At 38.0% G+C, this 20506-nt stretch overlaps 1 protein-coding gene across 8 annotated transcripts in view; it reads right to left on the reverse strand.

Moving 5' to 3' along the window:
• The window catches only part of ANO4 (anoctamin 4), a 176518-nt gene that overhangs the window by 109213 nt on the left and 46799 nt on the right, over positions 1–20506 (reverse strand). For all 8 annotated transcript variants that reach the window (XR_010027577.1, XM_063154795.1, XM_063154799.1 and 5 more), the window contains exon 2: positions 11307–11513. Coding sequence is in view for 7 of the 8 variants with exons in the window: in XM_063154795.1 (XP_063010865.1) it covers positions 11307–11376 (70 nt within the window). In the remaining variant the exon portion in view is untranslated. The remainder of the gene's footprint in view (positions 1–11306; positions 11514–20506) is intronic.

Genomic DNA, 20506 nt, shown 5'->3' on the forward strand with positions numbered 1-20506 from the left:
GAGAGCTGCTTTTGCTACATTGGTCAGAAAGTGTTTTCTGTCAGAATCTACATCATGTTCTTTTTTGTTCCTCACCAACCAGTATTGCTATATTCATGCTGCCTAGGCATTTTTTTATCCCATAGAATAAGGTGAGTACTGTATACATCGATTGTACTTCAGTGATTACATTAGATAGATTTTAATATATCAAAAATATTTAATTTTTTGTTTCTGCCTTTAAATATCTTATGTACAGTATTGCAGAGTTTCACAACACAAAATTATCATTGCTAAGTATGTTCTCAGAGCAGGATGCAGAAACATGTCTTGTGTCCTGCCTTGCACTTCCTCTTCTCTACACAGAAGAGAAAGTCTTTGTTTGCAAACTGCAACTTTGGTTCACCAGTCCAACACTTGACTCCTTTCTGGAAAAAGACTGTTACCCAGAAACTTTCCTTCCACCCTTGCTCCTTGCCAGCAGCACTGAGCTTCCTCTACCTTACACCTTCAACACAATTTCAGATTTCTACTAAGGATGGTGGGGTGTGTGTGGTGAGTTCCCTTCTCCTTTCATTTCGATGCTTGTTTCCAGTTCTGGGCTCCTTTTGAAGAGGGCAGTGGGGGTAAGGCAGGAATACTCATGTGTTCATTCTCTGTTTCTGAGAACTTGCTGGCATATTTTTACATGTAAGGCAATGTAACATCAGAGTAAGACCAGCTGCCTGCCATATCTACACATGCACATGGAGTGACAAACAGGAATATCTTAAAAGTGTCAGTTTTTCACAATACAAGGTACTTCCTTTTACCAATGTATGTCACACGGTTTGCCCCGACTAGCTACAAACATCCACATTTTTGGGAAAGTTTTAAGGAACTGTTAATGATACACATTGAGAGGCCTTTGGACACTTCTGATTTAAGACAAAGTACTCCATAATAATAGCATTAATACACAATGTGTTTCCAAGATTGAAAAGATTGGGTACACTGTGGAATTATTTGCAAACCTTTGAAAAACTTCCGCCCTTGTAGATTGCCATAGATGTCTATAAATATATAAGAACTTCCATATAACTTTTGATATTCTTTATTGGTTTATTAATTACCCTGAAACAAAAGTGTGTCATCTATCACTATTTGGTATAGCTAAACACATCATCTTCTAGTATGCAGAAAACACCATTTATCTTAATGGATTTCCCATTGTTTATGAATAAAATAACATTGTCTGCCTGTTAGCATCCAAGTGGAGTGTTAAAGCACAAAAATATCTTTTTAGTTTTGAAAAATATTGGAACAAAAATATAGGTCTTCTTCATTTTCAATGAGAAAGTCCAAGGAATATTAGGAAATAAAATTCAAACCCCAAATCATTCTGGCTAAATTGAGGTACCTATGCCATAGTTATCTGTGCATGGTCATGTCCAAGGCACAGCGATAAATATACTGGAATTATTCTTGAAAGGCAATTTAAAAATATATTCACTTTGCTTTGTAATGCATGACACATGCAAGACATGACATGTTTAATTATTATTAGAACAAATTCTTTTCTTATCTTCCAGAAGCAGCAGTAGTGAAAGGGAGATTTCTGAACACTTAATATTACTGATTTATCACAGGCTATGGTATTTTGATGGCATATGGTGTCCACTCTTCCCTCCATGAAACACTGGCTTGAAACACATCAAACACAGTTTGTGCCATTTACCTAGAGATGCAGGGAGCTCTATGTTCAGCACTTGTTCTTTTTCTTTCATGCTGTGAATGCCTTTTCCAGAGACAACCATAGGAAAAATGGACAGATAACCCTTGGTGCAAAGCAATACCTTGAAAATGTCCTCTACTGTCACAACAGCCTGAACACCAGAGTATAGGACAGGGTCCTGATTGCCCTCAATTCTCGTATTTCCAATTCCATCACTGCCCAGAATGAGCTGTTGAGTGCTGTCAAACCCACCAAGGCTGTGCTCCTGTCATCAAGGGGGAGGCACCTCTTAAGCAGCAAATTTGAACAGGACAACAGCTGCAGAGAGCTGATAATCCATGTCTGCCACATGGGCAGAACCCACATGGGCAAACTACTGGACAGCTCTGCAAAAGCTCACAACCTCTTGCTTCATGTCCCATCCATGCTCAGAAGATGCCTCAGTGTTCTGCTTATTGAAAGAACCCAAATGTTCACACTGAACACAAGCACATCCCTGTGACTAACATTTCCAATCACTCCGCTCTATTTGGCCCTGGTTCAGATTCCTAAGGAATCAGTAGAGGAACAGAGTTGCACAACAAGCCTTTGGAATTACCTCCTAAAAAAATCTTCAGTGATTGTACAAAGAGACAAGGCAGCAGAGTGTCTCTCCTATGGGGAACAAAGCTGCCCTCTTCAAGTGTCACAATGCCTGAGATGGGTGTTCACAAGATACACTGTGAAAATGGCACAAAGCCATTTAATGTATATATAACTAAGTATAACTAAGCAAAGACATTTCTCCACAGCTGTATATTGCAAATAAGGATCTTGAAAGAAATCTAAGAGCAATCCAGTCCATTTCCTACTACCCTTATTTCTGTAAAAATAATAGTAAGCATGATTGTTACCTTCTCCTCTTTCCTCTTTCCTCTCCTCTCTTCCTCTTTTTATATATGAGCACACATATAAAAACACAAATATCAAAGATCACCATCACATGTGATCTTCAAACATTTGTCCATGTTTGAAAAATCAAACTACTTGTGAGTGATAAATCCCTTTACAAATATCAGAAGTCATTACCAGGCCATTCATAAAGGGGAGGAGAGAAAAACCTTTGCTGAACAAACAGTTTAATGCAAAACCCTCATCCAGTTCTCTCTATTGATGAGACAAACAGAAAATCTGGCTGCACAGGGAACAATCTAACAGAAAACTTCAGTGCACCAAATATTTACTTTATTATAATGTGGGACATCAAGACAGCTTTAAAACGAACCCAGGTGTCTCTTTCAGATGTGTTTTAATGTAACAACCAGTTATACTCACATTGTACCACAGCACTGCCTTCACAGTCTGAACATAAGCTGGTAATTAATTCTGGCAAAAAGTACCAGCAGCTAAACCATTTGGGGAATTTCAGCTGTCCTAAGACTGCTGAGGAATGAACATAACATAGGATTGTGAAAATGGTTATCCTGAAGATAGGATAGCAGAACAGGGGTCTATGCAGGGCAGGATCCTATTTCTGACACCAAGTGCTTAGCCAAAGGGAGTAAGAACAGTGCAAGTACATCCAGTCCATCCCCAGTCTGTTCCTTCCAGTTTGGAAAGATTTAGAGATTTCTGGAGAGGAAGGTTTCATTTGGATAATAAACATTCCCAGCTACAAACATCCCTTTTCCCACAAATCTGTTCCTTCTATATTCTACATCACTTTTGAGTTAACAAGTCATCATCAAATTCTTCCCTCCCCTTTTTACTTACCTTGTTTCCAGTTTTCATGAGCTAGGGGGCCTGCTCTTCAGTTACAGCATCATGAGCCCTTTCCCAGGCCAGGGCCATGAAGCCCAGAAATCCACTGCCATTGCAAAGTCTTCCTTACTTTTGTCTCAGACAAGAGCTACCATGCAGACCCCATTAAACATACCTTCCTGTGCAGAAACTAAACACAGATCAATGAATCCCACCCTAGTCTATTACAGAGAGAGGATCTAGTTCTGACCTACCAGTCTGGGTGTGTGGAGACAAAATTAGAGAGATGTTATGATAAATAGAATCATTCAGATACAAACTGGAGTGGAAGAATGGGACCAATATTTGTAGAACATTTTGTAAAAATATTCTTTCTCAAAATTTTAATTTGTCTTTGAGAGAACCTTACAAACAGCAGGAATCATGCCCTTTATACTAGTGCAGTTGGCCTTTCTTACATAGCCTTGCAACCTACTATAATTACCAAAATCTGCAAAGGAGAAATAGAGCACTTTGACATTAAAATGCATGGAGTAGTATTGGGCTGTTCACATAAGGTGACTACCCCAAAGAGATTATTTTCAGCAACTGGCACTAAGCAGAGTCTCCCTCACAAGCAGTAGGAGAATATTGGAATAGCAAGGGTCATAATTTTCAGGCATTCTGGCAACAAAAAAAGGGGCAGTTGAAAAAATGTGCAGTTTTGATGATCCTTAAAAATCTTTCATCAGTGTAATAGGTCCTGATTTCCTTTTCTGTGTTTGGTGCATTCCCAAAGCAAGGTCTAAACAAAGTACCAAACTCTGGTGGCATCTCCCTTTCTCTATTTTAACCACCCTGAATGTTACCAGTAATGAAGAAGACCTCAAAAAGTCAGATGCTTTGTGCTCTATGGGACCTCTAAAACATAAAATAGTACAGAGCTGCACTCCCAAGGATGGGAGCAGCAAATATTGTGCCTCTGTGAAGACACACAGAGGACACATTTGCTTTCCTGAGGCATCCACCCACTCATGGCACAGGAACAGTCAGAGGTCTGTAATAATCAAAGGAAGTTCCCAGAAACAAAGGACAGATTAGAAATTACTTCACCTTTTTGCTTTGCTGCTGCCCTTATGCCTGGTCTAAGTTGTGATGAGTTTTATGCAACTCTTTAGGGCTTTTGAGCTTTTTTGGCACCACAGTACATTGGTTGGAATTTCTAGTGGGTCCATTAGAATCCTAGAAGCACTTACCTGTAGCATGTCTACTCATCCAAGGAATAAGCTCCCCCTGCTGATTTGTTTTGTTTTGGTTTCGCTTGGGTTTCTTGTTGGTTGGTTGGTTTTGGGTTGCTTTTGGTTTTGTTTGTTTGGGTTGTTTGTTTTTTACTTTTTCTTTTTTCTTTTTTTTTTTTTTTTTTTTTAATTTATAATTATAAAGGAAGGTCTGGCAGAATTTTGGGATATCAGAATGAACCAGCAGACTTGGTCTTAGGAAAGCATCTTGCTATCTTTTGGACTTTCTACAAACCTTTTGTAGAAACTAATAACACTATGCAGCCCTATTTTAGTTAAATCCCTTTTCTGACTTTAAAAGCATCTCTGCCAAAGTAGAAGCTAGTTTGTTCCATCTTTTGACAGTCTTCCTGCAAGAATCTTTCTTTGGAATATATGTAACATATTTAACATTAGAAATAGAGTCTTACATAACGCTAAACCCCTTTAAGCAAGAACTATAGAGCTAAGAAAAAGTCCCATTTTTCAGTCAAGCATTGCAGGAACATAATAACTGATTATTCAAAGTCTCTCTCACTGTTCCTTGAATTATAAGTTATTCTTTTTAGATTAAATGGGTCATTACTTTCTCAGAAACTTTGCAAAAAATTTATATCTTTTTTTTTTCAGAATAGAATGGTCAAATAATTTTAAAACAGCTATGTTACAGTGGCCTCAGGACATTATAACCTTGCTCTAGGATCAGTGAGTTTAGTCCTAATCCTTTTCCTATTTTTTCCCCTTGAAAGGAAACACTCTGATGGTAGAACAATCAGGAACAGATCTCCACAGAGAGTGGCATTTTGCAGTCTTTGTGAGGTGACTACATATTGTAAACTAACAACAGCCAGGAGAGCTGAAATCTGAGGGTGAATTGTTCTGATTTTAAAGTAAACATGCATAATTGATTTCAGGGCTGAATGAAATAATGTTTTATAACAGCAAACAGGAGAGTTATCAAAGCAGGAAGGAAAAAAAAGTATTTGAAAAGAATTAAGTTTAAAAGAACCCTCAAAGAATCACAAAACATCCTCAAAGTCACCACTTCAAATTATTAATATTATTTTTGAAGCCCCTTATTGAGGGCATGCACAGGTCCCTCCCAGATAGATTCAATGCTTATGTGTGTCACATGCAGCACAAATTGATACAGAGGGATGCAATTTCTGCCTGCATAAAATGCATTTAAATTAAGCAAGACAGCATTGAAAAACAGTGCTTTATACGCTAAAATTTTTTTTTGTTAGCATGCTGCAGCAAAAGTGTTCTCCAAAGTGCTAGAATGAACATTCCAGAAGACTTGATACTTTAGGACCATAAATTTTTAAAGCTACTTTGTCATAGAAAGGTAAAGGGCTGAATGAAATAGGCTGAATGACCAAGCAAATTGACAGAAGATTTCAAACTCTGCATCATCTCCTACCTAGTTCAGCTCCTAAATTCAAAGTACTGCACAATCACCATGTGGTGTCCCGAACTCAGCCTGGTGACAAAAGGTTCTCATGGTAATGAGGCAAACTGTTCCTCTCGTTGGGAGCTTTGCAGAGGCTGCAGAGCACCCAGAGGCAGGAGAATGAACAGTCTGTCCTCAGCAGGGAGGTGCTCACAGAGCACACTGGAACTACCAACATGGGAGAAATTTTGCTCTGTGCATTGAACTTACATTGCTTTGTACATAAGCTGTAGAGAAAGGGAAAGGTTAAATATGCAGGCTGGTCTCTTTGATATTAATGTCCAAATTAAAGTCCTTCTGCATAGGAATGATTCTTGTAAACATGTGGGGGTTTTATTATGAAAATTAGCTTAATGAGGGGAATACTAAACTTTTTTGAAATCTGCTTGCATTTTCTATGCTTCATTCCACATGACAGAAAGTTCTGTGTACACCCAGCAGAAGGCATATTGAAAGGGATTGTTCCCTTAATAATGTTAGACAAGTAAGATAACAGCATTACTGTCGGTGTGAATTCAAATTTCCAGATGAATTTACATCAGCCATCCCCATGCCATGCATGCATTTGCTGCCAAGAAGTACTTGCATGACAGAGCTTCCTGGCAGAATTATTTGCAGGGTTTTATTCTTCTAATCTAGGAGAGATGCACGCCACATGTCCTGCTAGTCAGCAAAGAAAAGAAAGTGTAATTTAACCAGCAAGTCACATCTAACTAACACAGACCTTATAAAGACCATTTACAATCAAATGTGAATGCTAACAAGCATATGCATATTTTGTGATGAGAAAAGGATATATTTTGCACAGTAAATTATCATTGTTGAAGGCTTCAGTCCAAGATATTTTGATAATTCAATGCTAATTAATTTGTGACTAAGCTTATTAAACACATTTCCTTTTTTCCTTCGTTGCTAGTTTCAAGAACCAAGGCCTTTTTACTTGCCTCCCAAGTCAGTTTTCTGTTGGCCAAGGCCCCTAGTTCTTCTTTCTTATTTACAAGCTGAGTAAGTAGAGTCATCAATAAAAATGCTGCAGACTGATAAGCAGTAAAAAAAGAGGACCCAAACATAAAGGGAAACCTGTCCAAAGCAAACATGCCTTCTTTTAAGCTTGTAATTTATCAAATATTTCTTATCACAAAAAACAAGAGAGTGCAAGAAAAGTTCCTCACTGAATTCCAATGAGCCCAGCAGACTTTCACCACAATGCCAGGAACCAGTCCTTTCAGCATATACAGTTCTTTCAAGTATCATGGATATGTCTTTATAGTTTCAGGTAGCAAGGAATGTCCTTTCCAAAATGTATAGCTCTTTGGCTTTGCAAGAGACATTTTTGAACAGTAAATTCTTGAAAGCAGCATTTTCTAGGATATTTTTATGTGTTTCCTGGAGTGAAGAATCTTTACATGTTAACTAAATTTTGGAAATAAATTATTTCAAAGACAACCCTTTCTTCTGCTCCAGTAGATTGCCTGCAGTACTGATTTGTAACAGTGATAAAAGTTACAATCTACATTACTGTATATACACTAATATATCTAAACCTCAAAATGGATTAAGGTTTTACCAGAAGCACAGAGAGAGAAAACCTTGCCAGAGAACCTCTGAATTCCTGTTATCACAAAATGGGTAACAAGTGTTAGGAAATGTTGCAAGTAGAGAATAACTAAGAAGATTCTAGAGTTTGTCACAATGAAAGCATTTACTTTACTGCTGCTTAGACATATTAAATATAAGACTTTTTTTCCACAGCCAGCAAATTTAGGGACTCCTAGAAATATGAGGTTTGACAAGTTCTGCAGAATCTGAAAATAAAGGAATTTGTCACCAAGAGAATGAGCCAAGGTAACATTGTTCTGACTTTGAATAGATTAACAATGGAAGGAGCAGGCAGAAGCCCAGAAACCAAAGCACTCCTTGTTGCACAGCAAAGGCTCAGCGCCGTCAGAAGGGAGGTGAGGTGTTTTTCTGTCCCCAGAATGGCCTAACCCTGACATAGAGGGAATGGCCTGGGATGACAGCTTAACCCCCTCTAGGCTTGTTTCATGCTTCATTCTGTTGCTCTTACAGAGAGCCTTCCTTGTGCAGCACAGACCCGACTACTCTGCACTGTCTTCAGGAGCCTGGTGCCAGTTCACTGCAGCCAACAACGGCTTTGGACTCTCAGCTTCAGCAGCCTTGTACCCCACTAGCCACAACACACCACAGCTGCTCATTTGGATGGAAGATGGTAACTAGATGTTTCTCAAAACTAAAACCATGCTGTTCCTGACTTTGGAAAGAAATGCATATTTGCCTTAATGCCATTACATCTAAATTTATCATCTGATTGCTGATACTCATCTTTGCTTTCCTTCTTTTAAGAGAAAGTTCCCTTGTATGGGCGCACCTGCAAAGGGGTCAGGAGTCTTCCCCATTAATAGCCTTTTTCTTCCACTTGTTTCTCCATTTTCCTCTGGGTTTTGTTTCAGTTCCTTGATACCTTTATATCTGCTTAAAATCCAAGCACAGATGTTGCAGTTCTGCTCATGGCTGAGCAGTACCTCTTTGCAAGCTCGAACAAAAAAGTTTTAAAGTTTATTTATTTTTAAATAAGGTACAGTACAGACTACTCACCGCTCCCTAGCCACTCTAACACTCAGATTAATAATAGAAGTCATGAGCCTCAGACTCCTTACTAGTTACAAATAAAACTGGCAGGGAAGTAACTGGAAAGGAATGGTGGAACAATGAACAATGTCTGTTATTCCGTGTCGTTAGCATACAGCTACCTGTGAACTTCATTCAAAGGCAACTACTGTCAAATAAGTAGAATTCATGATAGGTAATAAAAGTTGTCATTCTTGAAAGAAGAAACTATGCAAAGGGAAAAAATATACTGTGAAGAAAACAGAAGTAGTGTGCTATCAAAGAAGAAAAATACTCTCAACCTGTACTTTATCAAGGATCTTTTCTTTCCATGGTCCTAGTCTCTTTCGCTGATAAGAATTAAAATGCCATTTTAAGTCCCAGAAATACCTTCTATCATGTTAAACTGCCTTCATGTTTGGAGTACTTGCTAACTGGACAAAGAAAATTTCAGAGTATAGCATATACTGCTCCAACAGTGAGAGCTACTTGATTATAACAGCAGTCCAACGGAAGGAAAAGCCCAAATTATATGAACTATTTAAAATTAGATGGAACAAAACCCTACAAACTTACTGTATGCAGTTGCAGGATGACAGCTTAGAAAAGACTGCTGTAAGATCTGGTATCTGAGTAGTTAATATATATAAGAACATTGTCTTTCTAAAATATCAGGCTGCTTATGATATCTGAGATAAGGTACTGCCACTGGACAACTGATGTCTTAATTTGGTAATGAATCTACAGCTGTTAATTTGTGACTGACTTTGAATGAAGAACATATGATTCTTTTAAATCAGAATTTCCTCTTAGGAGTGCTATTTATTGCTGCTGCTGCCAACCATAATCTTTCTTAGATCTACTTGCACAAAGCTCAAATGGTTGGATACAAACACAAATACAGTGGTCTCAAATAGAATTGAAAAGGCAGACACAAATCATAGAAATGATTCTTCATTTCAGATGAAAAATTGGGACTGTAAGTCAAGAGAGGACTCCTGTCATACAAAAAGGGTCCTCAGTAGGTTCTCAGATGCTCCTACTGTCCAAAGAGGAGACAGATAAAACTTAACTCATATACTGAAAGATAATCTTTATCCAAATGGTCACTAATGAGCTCCATTTAGGAAACCTCTGAGGTCTACCTAAAAAGGGATCTTTTTCTCAATCGGAGTCCTGTGCACAAGCATGTGGCGCATGAACACCATTTAATATTCAAGCACAGGCCCTGCTTATCAACAGATAGCTGTAGAATATGCAGCATTTCAAAATGAGTGCTATTGTGCATGTTCAAGATACTTTTCAAAAACTGTGGTGCAGGACTTTTTTGTCAATCTCTTAACATGCTGTATACATCATTATATATCTTTAGCAACAGCAACATTTCAGTAGTAGCAATTTCTCTACTTGTACGAAGAAGACAGAAGCTGAAAAAACAGGACAAACAAGTGAACAGAAGAACTAAAATAAACAAAGCATATGGTTATGAGTCACTGTAAATTCTTTAATCTGTGTTGACAAAGATTATGGTGACTAAATACTATGAGTGCATGAAACTCATGGCAATAGACCTCTATATCAACTTACAAGGGATAATCTAAAATTTAAACTTCTATAAAAATCAAGCCATTTACTAGATCTGCAACTTAAGGGTTTTCAGGCAGAACTGTCTGTCTCACACAAATAGACTCTGCCTCCCAGCTCCCAAGTAGCTGCATACATGATATATTATGCTCTTTTCTGGGCAGCAACACTGGAAGATTATTGAGACCCTTCAATAAATATGCTACAAAACAGACTTCATGGGCAGCTTTAATTTGCTCTGCTCAGGAAAGAAATTTGGTGTCTAATTTTCACTGTGAAGAGTCACTGAGCATGGCCAGTACAAATGTACTTCCCTGCTATGAGAAAAAGTATTTCTAAAATAGCACTTTCAATTATCATAACAAGGAATGAACTCATGATGCGAATTAGAATTTGATGGTTCCCTGGAGATTTTGACTTTCTTTTGAAAAGTTTCATTTTGTTAACCAGTTAATCTATGTTGTAAGATGTCATGCAGATCCACGGGCTTTGTTAGTGTTACAGCAAGTTTGATCTGCACCCTGGACTGTGCATTTGGTCAAAACCAATTTTAGTGTCAATTATTGAATTTCATGGGGGATATCTGTAGCCTCTAGAGCAATTAGATCAAGGCTTATGAAAATTAAATATATATAAGGGAAGCAGTATTAAAAAGCAATATCCCAAATCTCTCTGCATTAATATTTTGGATACCACTGCACATTGTAGGGGTTTTTATGATTAAACTTACATTTTTGTTTCCCACTTTCAGCTGTCCCAACTGCTGTTATTCCCTATAATCTATAATTGACAAAAACATCAAATGTGAACAAAACATCAGTCAGTAATTCTGACAATCAATAGGTTGCTCTCCACAGAAGGGTGACCTTGTGCCATTAACACCAGCTTTGCCATGTCATGGCACATCACATGGGAAATGGGACTGGAAAAGGTATCAAGGCCAATCTGTTACCTGGCTGATGGGTTTTTGCTTTTCCACCAGTGACCGATGAAATCGTAGATCCAGAAGAGGAGGCTTCCATTTTTATTGACCCTCTGGCTTGTGGGATCGAGGGATGCCCATCCACAGGGGGATGCTGTGACACTGGGTAGCTTGCTGCAGTTCTCCTCTGACAGACTTGCACACGCTTTTCAGCCCCATGAATAGACAAATTTATACCTGACAGGAATAAGAATTAGTACTGTTAGATACAAGAGATCAATATGGAATAACTAAAATATAAATTGTCAGGGTTTAAAATGGAGCTGCAAGAACATCCTTAAAGAAAAGAAAAAAAAATTTTAAAAAAACCCAAAAAAAAACAAAAGAAGAACTCTAAAAGATTAATTTTCTTGGAAAATTAAAAATGTGAACACCTTTTCTGTTGTATTGTAGGGATCAGATTCAGCCATAGTAATAGATATTTAAATGAATACATAGTAATGGTTTACCAATTTACTGATCTGCAGGAGGAAATATCTTCCATTCCTTTAAAATATCCACACAGATCACAAAGGGCAATATTAATGAGGCAGCTACCACAAAGTTTAATAAATGCCAGTTTTCTGATTGATGGATTAGAATTTGTCAGGAATTATTTCTTATCTTCTGAACCTTTACCCAATACTAGGAAGTCTCATCATATGGAAAAGATGCTAGAGGCATTAACTGGCTTTTAAGGAAAAAATAAAAGTCTGTTTTGAGGAAAGCAATAAGGCTACACATGACAGTAGTAAGACCTAAAGCTTGGAAAAAATTCCACTTTCTCCTGTCCTGTGAAACCTTATTGTCAGTACTGGAAATTGTCTTTCACACCAAAAATCTCAAATTTGTCACATAATCATTTTTTATACTGAAATTGTGAGTAAAGACAAGGCTTCATTTTTCCAAAGAAAAAAGCAAAATGGAAATTTCCTTTGTGGCTAATGGACAGTCTTAGAAGAAAGAAATGTTATATTACAGAAATTGCTGATTCTGACTTCCTCCTGTTCACAGCAATGCAATTGCTCCAACCCCACCTGAATTTCTTTCAGTATACTCTGGTTGAAAACACTCAGAAAATCTCTTTTGAGAAGAAGGCTGAATGATAGTTCTACACTACTGTTTTATGCTTTATTTATTGTGACACTTATTGCTTCTGTCAGCAAACTATCTTTGTTTTTAAAGAAACCAAATGAAACACCCTAACCAGATATAAATAAGCAAACTGAAAAGCAGATGGAAAAGCAGACCCTAAAGCCTTAAACTGTGGATATTGTAAGCACATTGTAAAGCGCAGTCACTCAAAATCATTGGATATCATTGATTAGATTGCTCAGTTTTGTGAATTGAAATGTCCAAGAATGCATTAATGACTCTGCTCTTCTAGGTCCCCTGGAAGTCAATGTATGTGAACCTCCAGGTCATGGAAGAGGTTTAGAATCTCTGAAATATTAATCCATTTTGATCCATAATATACTGCCAAGGGGAAGAGAGCCACCACTTCCGTAGGCAATTGCTGAAAACAGTGGGGTTGCACACAGGAGCAAAGGCTGTGCAAACTGCTTTCTTTTGTGATGGCTTTGTGCATTCAGAATCGAAGCTGAGTGCTCGATACTTGTTTTTGCGGCCTGACTCCAGAGCTGATCTCCTGCAATGTGAAATGTGAAGGCATGAGGAGTTTCCTGCAGCAGCTGCTCACCTACATCCTGGTTTTAGGGCTAATGTAACTGCCAGCTCCTAAAAACTTGAAATCACATCCCTAGGATACAGAGCAAATCCCAGTCACATTATTCTCATGAAAGGCAGCATACCAATCCATGTGCACAGAATGACAATGAGCTTGCCTGGACAACGTTTCTTTGACCATGCCAGCTGTAACAGGCTTCAAAGGGTGAGAAGCTAAGCCCCAGCTGTAAAATGAGCTCTTTACTAATTTTGCAGTCACTGGAACATTGTGAGGTTCAAAATATTGAGCAATTATCCCTAAGGTATTACAAAATTAACTACAACCATTTTCTTTACGCATCACCACAGGTTGTTGCATCATTTAAAACAATGATCCCTCTGAAGCTTACGGTGGAGTCAGCCAACGTTCAGCACTAAACTTGAGCCTGTCATCAACACATGCTTTCTGCTGGATCTCAGTAAGGCTGTGCTTTCATTTGATCATGAAAATAGAGATCTATTTTAGGAACTGGTTCCAAACATAAACTGACTGCTACATTACTCGGTGGCTCAAGTTAAGTTGCTTCTTCACATTCTGAAAATGTCTATAAACTCTTGTGCAGCTGTGACTGAGCTTCCTAAACTATTTCTGCAGCACATTCTTTTTCAGACATCAAAATAAAGGATACTGCTGCCAGATTGCTGTTCCTAAGAACTGCAAAATTTGCAGATTGATCACATCCAAAATTAGGTTCCATCAACAACTTGCTGCTGGTTATATGCAACCTTTTGCTTCTTCCACTAAAGAGAGATGATAAATCATACCTCCAAACTACATGAGGAAGACTATTCCAGTATCACAAAAAACTTTACATTTACATTTTTCTTTAGACATATTTAAAAGTGCCTTAAACCAACCACACAAAGAGTGTCACAAATGTATACAGTATATTTGGAAGTTTTTCACTCCAATCCATTGATATTGCAGTTATTTTTCCATGGAATATATCCTTTTATTAGGAGAATTAATTTCCATTATTTTCCAAGAATTAGCTACAGGACAAAGATGCAAGTGTCCTTATTCAATTATAATTTCAGGTTTTTCCAGAGAAAGATCAGGTCTTTCTTTCCTATGTGTATTTCTTTTGTTAAACTACAAGTCTAAAGAAATGTAAGACAGTAATACTGCCACAAGCTGCAGCATTACCTTGTTTTCATGTGGGTGAAAGTTCTTTTAAAAGAGATATTGGCAGTCAAAAATACATCCCCAGATAACATGCAGAAAAGCACAGACAGGGAGGGGGAATCAGAAGTAGAAAAGAGATTGGGAACAATGCATGTAGCTGATGGCTGAGGAAAGCCTGGTGAACTATTGGCACTAAGCAGACTCTAGAGAAAACTCTCCCTACTCTTCCTGCAAAAACACACGCTGCTGCTGAATCCCAGGGTTTGTGGATCAGAGAGGTCTCTGAAGAGTAGATGTTAAAGTTGACATCAATTACTTTGTTGCAGCGTGACAATACTCACACAAGACATCCAGAAAGTTCTCCAGCAGCACACTGCAGTCTGGGTCTTCAACTAATTGTATTTGGTGGAGTTTTTCTCCTGCCTTTAGGCTTGGCCATATAGCTGCTGACACCAAATCCCCTTACCATTGCATGCCTGGCAGTATAGCCTTTGGTTGTACCTGTCCCTGCAGCGTGGTGATTTTTAAGTGAGCTTGGCATTCATGCTCAGTAGCTGGGTGCAATCACACTGGTATGCTCTGACAGAAGTTAAAAAGATCAGGGGTTTTTCATGCCTTGCCCTCTGGCTCACAAACACCACTTTGAGCCAGGGTTTCAGTGCAAATGCAAGTGAAAGGCTTCAATACTGTCCAGCATCCACAGCTGACTTTTCATTTTGGAGGGCTCCTGGACAGGACTCAGCCACCTGCACCTGGCTGGCTGCAGTAGGAGTGGGAAGTAGTCCAGTGTTTTGAAGCTGGATGAGATTTAAGCCTCTACATATTATACATAGCATTCAGCTCTTTTCCTTTCCTGCATGCATCAAAAATCTTTCTCTGTATTTTCAAACATCCACGTGCCTTTCTCTTCCTTTCCTGTATTTTTATCCTTTTTTTTCCTCATACAAGCTTTTTGACTCCATGAGGAGCTGCTCTTCTTACTGACCTTTCATTCTCCCATGACTCTGAGCTTGCAGGTTCATATAAGGAAAACACCTTCACTACCTTCCTGCCATTACATCACAGCTGGGCAGTTTGCCAGCAGAGAAGAGCAGCTTCTATCCTGCTTCTGGATAAATTTTATTGCTCCAAGATAAGTCTTTTTATTATAGAATTTTTTAAACCATCAATCCTTCCACATTGAGCATATTTTGTCTCTTATAAAGTAGTAATATGCTTATGACACTTAGGGGTTTATAATGCTCCAGATAAAACCTGCATATGAGAACATTAAAAGGGAGTAATGAAGTACTTCCAAGTCATGAAGCAATAAAATCAAACATAAAAAAGAAAAAGGGGGGAGAAATTATTAACATTCCAAACACTACAGTGTGCCTGAATGCAAAGTTTTGTGTGACTATTTGTTTTGTTGGCTCATCAGATGCTACAAACATGAACAGCAACATCCTGTACTACTCAGAAATCACTTTGCCCATGCATCTGATGGACATTTTCTTTGACTGTGCACCTTGCACCTCTGCTATGGGACTGAGCACAGTGGCACGGCTCTGGTACTGATGGAGAAGACTCTTGCACCTAAATTTGGGTCAGAAAGGTCGTGTGTCCAAATTATACCGAGCCGGCACTGAGACATCTCTCCACCTGGGAAGGCATTCCCACAGTGACTGTCAGGTTTGTGTTAGCCCCAGTTTTCTTCCATCTTGTACCACTTTGGGTCACAGGCCTTTATTTATAGGTTCCTTTCTGAAGTGTTTGTCTCTAGACAAAGATTATGTGAACATACAAAGATTATGTGAACATGAATAGGCAATAATAAGACAGTGCCGAGTTACAAAGTTGTACAAACAATCCATTAGCTAACAGTGCTTGATTAGCCTCAAGTGTCCTGACCTGCTTTGTAGATCTTTCCTAGGATAACAAAGTAGTTCTGGCAGGTGCAGGAAGTCCTTTTAGTTTTGTATCATTAGTGTCAGTGCTCCTGTTGGAGACCAATTACTCCATCTATTTATCTTTTCTGTGTGTGTCTTTTTTTTTTGTTTCGGCCTTATGTGGAGGGCCTTAGGAGTAGATTGAGGCAGGCTCTTTTTTCAAGGTTCTTTTCACAGCAGACCAAGTACAGGAGAGCACAAAAAGTGAGGAAGAAAATCTCAGCTACTCCATCACACATGGTCACAAAAAGTAAAGCAGCTCTAAAAGTCTGCAGTCATCAAGGCAGAGATAAGCAAGATTATAAGGAAGCACTTAGTAAGCATGAGCAGAGGGCAGAAGATGAGGCTTTAAGGAGTATATAAATGGGAAAATGAGATATTTAGTTGCTTTCAACTTTTACACACAGGGAAGGAGAAAGTGAGCTAATTTGTCCACCTCAATAAACTAAGTACTCTTTCCTTTCCTCGTGCAAATTGCCACATTTCCCATTAAAGTCAATGATGCTCTGCAGACAGCTTCAGCTTTTTCACATTTTAAAGATAGCTTTGATAAAGGGGATCTCAGAAAGGGAAGCGATGTAAAAGGTTTCTCATGCAAACCCAGTTCAATCTGAGATTCAGCAGAGAAACAGCTGTACATGATGGACTTTTTGCTTGCTCTGAATTCTAGGTGGAAATGTAGGAACATACAAGAAGAATTCTCCTGCTGTCCTCTGTACACATGCCTGAAAGCATAGTCTAAAGGCAGTTCCCTTTTTTTTTCTCACCCTATGTATTACTTAGGTAAAAAATACCTCCAGAAATCATCCTTAACTTGATGAAAAATGTGGCAACATCATTAGGATTCCCATATTAGATTAAAACAGTTCTTAAAAGTTTAAATATCATCTCTTTAATGCAGCATCAAGTATGTTGCCACTGATAACATGTGATTATGAAATCATATCTAAGATCAGGTTATGTTTCAAGTATTGATTTGGAGATGTTGAAATACTTGTGACTACATCAGATGTAAAAAACCTCACAACTGCAAGCCCTCAGATAAGCAAACAGAAAAGCTACTGCTTTCAGAATTTTCCAGGAACTTCACTGGCTGGAGAGAAGGACTAATACTTTGCATCTTGACAAACTATGTGTTCAGTTTTCTGAGATTTTGTATGATTGCTTCTCCCAGCCTACTTCCTCCTATATTGGAGACCTTACAGGATTTTCAAAATCTGTAGCAGTTTCAGGTGATGTGGCCTAAATGTTACTTTTTCTCTTATTTTTTATCAAATTTTTTTCCAGTTGGCTTCAGAATTTACATCCATTTTTAGCACATATATTTTCCCTGGAAACAAACCACAGAGCTTAGAGATAGAGTTGGTGGAGGAATAACTCTTTTTTTTTTTTTTTTTTTTTTTTTTTGGTCTGAAACATGTTATCCATGGAAGTACTGTATTGAAGGAGATCATGAATGACCTCTTCCCTTTCCCTCTCCATGATAATACAGAACTCTATCATATCCCCTGCTCTATTGTCATCTTCCTGAGCTTAGGAGACCCAGTTTAGACTGTTGCTCCTTTCTAATAAACTGTTTTATGTCTCCAATCATCCCTGGTCACTCTTCTATTCCTTGCCTTTTTCAAAGGATGAAGACCAGAAATGCGCCCTAAAAAAGGTTCAAGAAGCAAAATCAGAAATGCCCTTGATGTTCAGGCTGTGCTTTCACCAAGGATTTACACAGCGACACAATGAAGTTTCTCATTTTATTCTTTCTCCTGTAGTTTCACTTGCCCAAAGATACTTGTAGATGGATTCTGCCTCCCTGTCATATTTGCCAGCTCTTTGGGCAATTTTTCAGTAACTCAGGATTGTTTCTTCTAACCATTTGCTTGAGGTTCTTATGCTATTCTTCCTTACAAAAGTGGCTACATTACCTATGGTAAAACAGCATCCAGAGCCAGTGTTCATTTAAGTCTGTTGAAATCCTAATGAATAAAAAGATCATGCCCACTTTAAGCCTGCCATCAAAGGGTTGCTTTCATAGACCTGAATGTGATTTATTGAATTACAGCAAGTTAACATTCAACAGTGATTATTTAGCATAACAGAAAAACTCCCAAAGTGCTCAAGGAGAGGCAAGATTACAACCTGAAGTCATGAAAATGTCTTGGAGAGAGTCACAATAGTCCTACTTTAATGGTCTACATGGCACTCTGAAAAACCACTTGTCTTCCTTTAGTGTGAAAAGTTTAGCTCAGTGAACATAAAGCTCTTTAGGGTTGCTGTTGAGCTAATGGTGATTGTTGCAGCCGTGTTGCAGGGCCATGGTGCTGAACACAGGGTGATGCCTATGCAAGTTGTGTGAACCCAGGTGAATAAATGAAACTTTTTTCCACCCCCAAGGTGCCTAATTTGATTAATTTTTAAGGCTTGTACTTTTATTTCTGTCTGACAATTCATTCTTTAGTTCCTCTGTATAAAAAGCAAACACACTGTAGAGTGCATATATGTTATACAGATCAGGCTACTGGAATAAATGCCTAACAACTGTGTGCAAAGTGTACCTCACTTAAATTCACCCAGCAACCTGAAAACAGTGTAATTTGTCACCATCCCAGCTGCCTAAACTGTTCTGGAGATTGCCTGCATTTTCATTGTTACAGTTTTTCCTGCTCTCTTTCTGTTTATTTAGTATCTATTTTGATTTACTTTATTGTTCCTATTGGACTTGACTAGTGTTAAAATCACATTCATGCTGAAGAGTAATTAAAAAAAAAAAAGCATTCAAAAAAGTTCTTTGCTTGGCCCAGTATGAAAATCACAGTGAGGAAAAACCCCTGGCCTTGAAATCTGATAAACACAATAGAAATCAAAAACTGAGGCTGATAAAACATTTTCAGTAAAGTGCTTTTCTATCAGAAGATTGCCATTTGTTTTCACGAGAAGAAAACCCCGAAGTCAAGAATTGTCAAAATGTCAAAAGTTTTGTTCAGAAAATTATTCTGAACTTATCTGGACTGGAACATACTGCCCTTTTTTTTTTTTTTTAAAGAACTTGATGCATTGCAAAATGTAATCTAACAAATTGAGTAGAATACAAATTACAATAGAATATCAGTAGAATATCAGTTACCTCTGAGCAAGCCAAAAAACCATTATCCTTTCAATTACTGAAACACCATCTGTATCGCCAATCATCAACAAATTTTACTTTAATATACAAATAGTAAGAAATAATTAAAACCATAAACATCCAAACCAGAAAGCAAAACAAATCAAAATAATATAACAAAATACAACAAATACAAGGAGTCCAACTAAGATGAAACATTTTAGCTGTCCAGAAGCAAATTCTAATAGAAATATTTTAAGCATTATGCAGAAATGTGCTCAAAATAAATTCTAAGGGGGGCACCGTAAGCAAGAATATTAGAATTTCTGTGGATTGGATATTTCAGATTTTGATTCGCTGTTTCTATAATCAAGGGGAATAGACTTGCATTAGAATGAATGTAGGATCATAGAAAAAACGATAGATTCATATTTCAGTTTCTGTCACAACAAATAACATCACATCAACACTTCTTTCTTTGAGGCAGTTTTTCCTAAAAAAAAAAAATTGAAGATTGAATCTGTCTCCTTAAGTGCCTCTTATTGATTTGGAAACTCTAAGAGGCAGTTAATCTTGTCTTATTAATTTTTTTATATATGCACAGCATTTACTAGCTGAAAATAGACTCAACACTGAGATGATTTAAAACTGACTTTCACCTATGGAAAGCACTGCATTTAAAATAATTTTCTCTCTTAGCAAGTAGCTATTATTCTGATCTTCAAAATCAAGAACATTCTCATTAAATCTGTTTGTGCTGATTTTGAGCTTTTTACCCATGGAATAAAAGGTAAATGCACACACAGCAGTAATACATGGTACAGACATTGGAGCAAACCACAGTGCTCTGTGAAACAAAGCGCTAAGTCAAGTCCCGGATGCTTTTTACTGGCTGAGGAATGAAAAGCAGCACTAACCATTCAGATGTATTCTAAGTGTAGGTAGATTTAAAAGCAGAGAATTCTCTTTTTTTTCTCTCCATTTTAATTTGCTGCCTGAATGTCAACTGCTACATTGCAAATATCACAAGTCTCATTTTATCTGATTTAATCGGATATTCTCCATAACGCAGAGCAGTGCAATCAATCTGAGACATCATCTGTGAAACAGGATAAACACCTCAGGAGACTTCACAGATGGGAAAAGAAGGTATCTCAGGATACGTCTGAATGTGTCTGCTCCATGGCACAGATAGTAATGATTTTCAGCACAGCAACTAGGCTTAATTTAACTTTCTCTTTTTGCATCCCATGCCAGGGATGCCCTGTCATCAGTGCCCTCTTGCTGTTCCAGTGTCAGGCCCTGGTCACGCTGT

Source organism: Melospiza melodia, chromosome 4 (assembly GCF_035770615.1).
Source record: "Melospiza melodia melodia isolate bMelMel2 chromosome 4, bMelMel2.pri, whole genome shotgun sequence".
Taxonomy (NCBI): Eukaryota; Metazoa; Chordata; class Aves; order Passeriformes; family Passerellidae; genus Melospiza; species Melospiza melodia.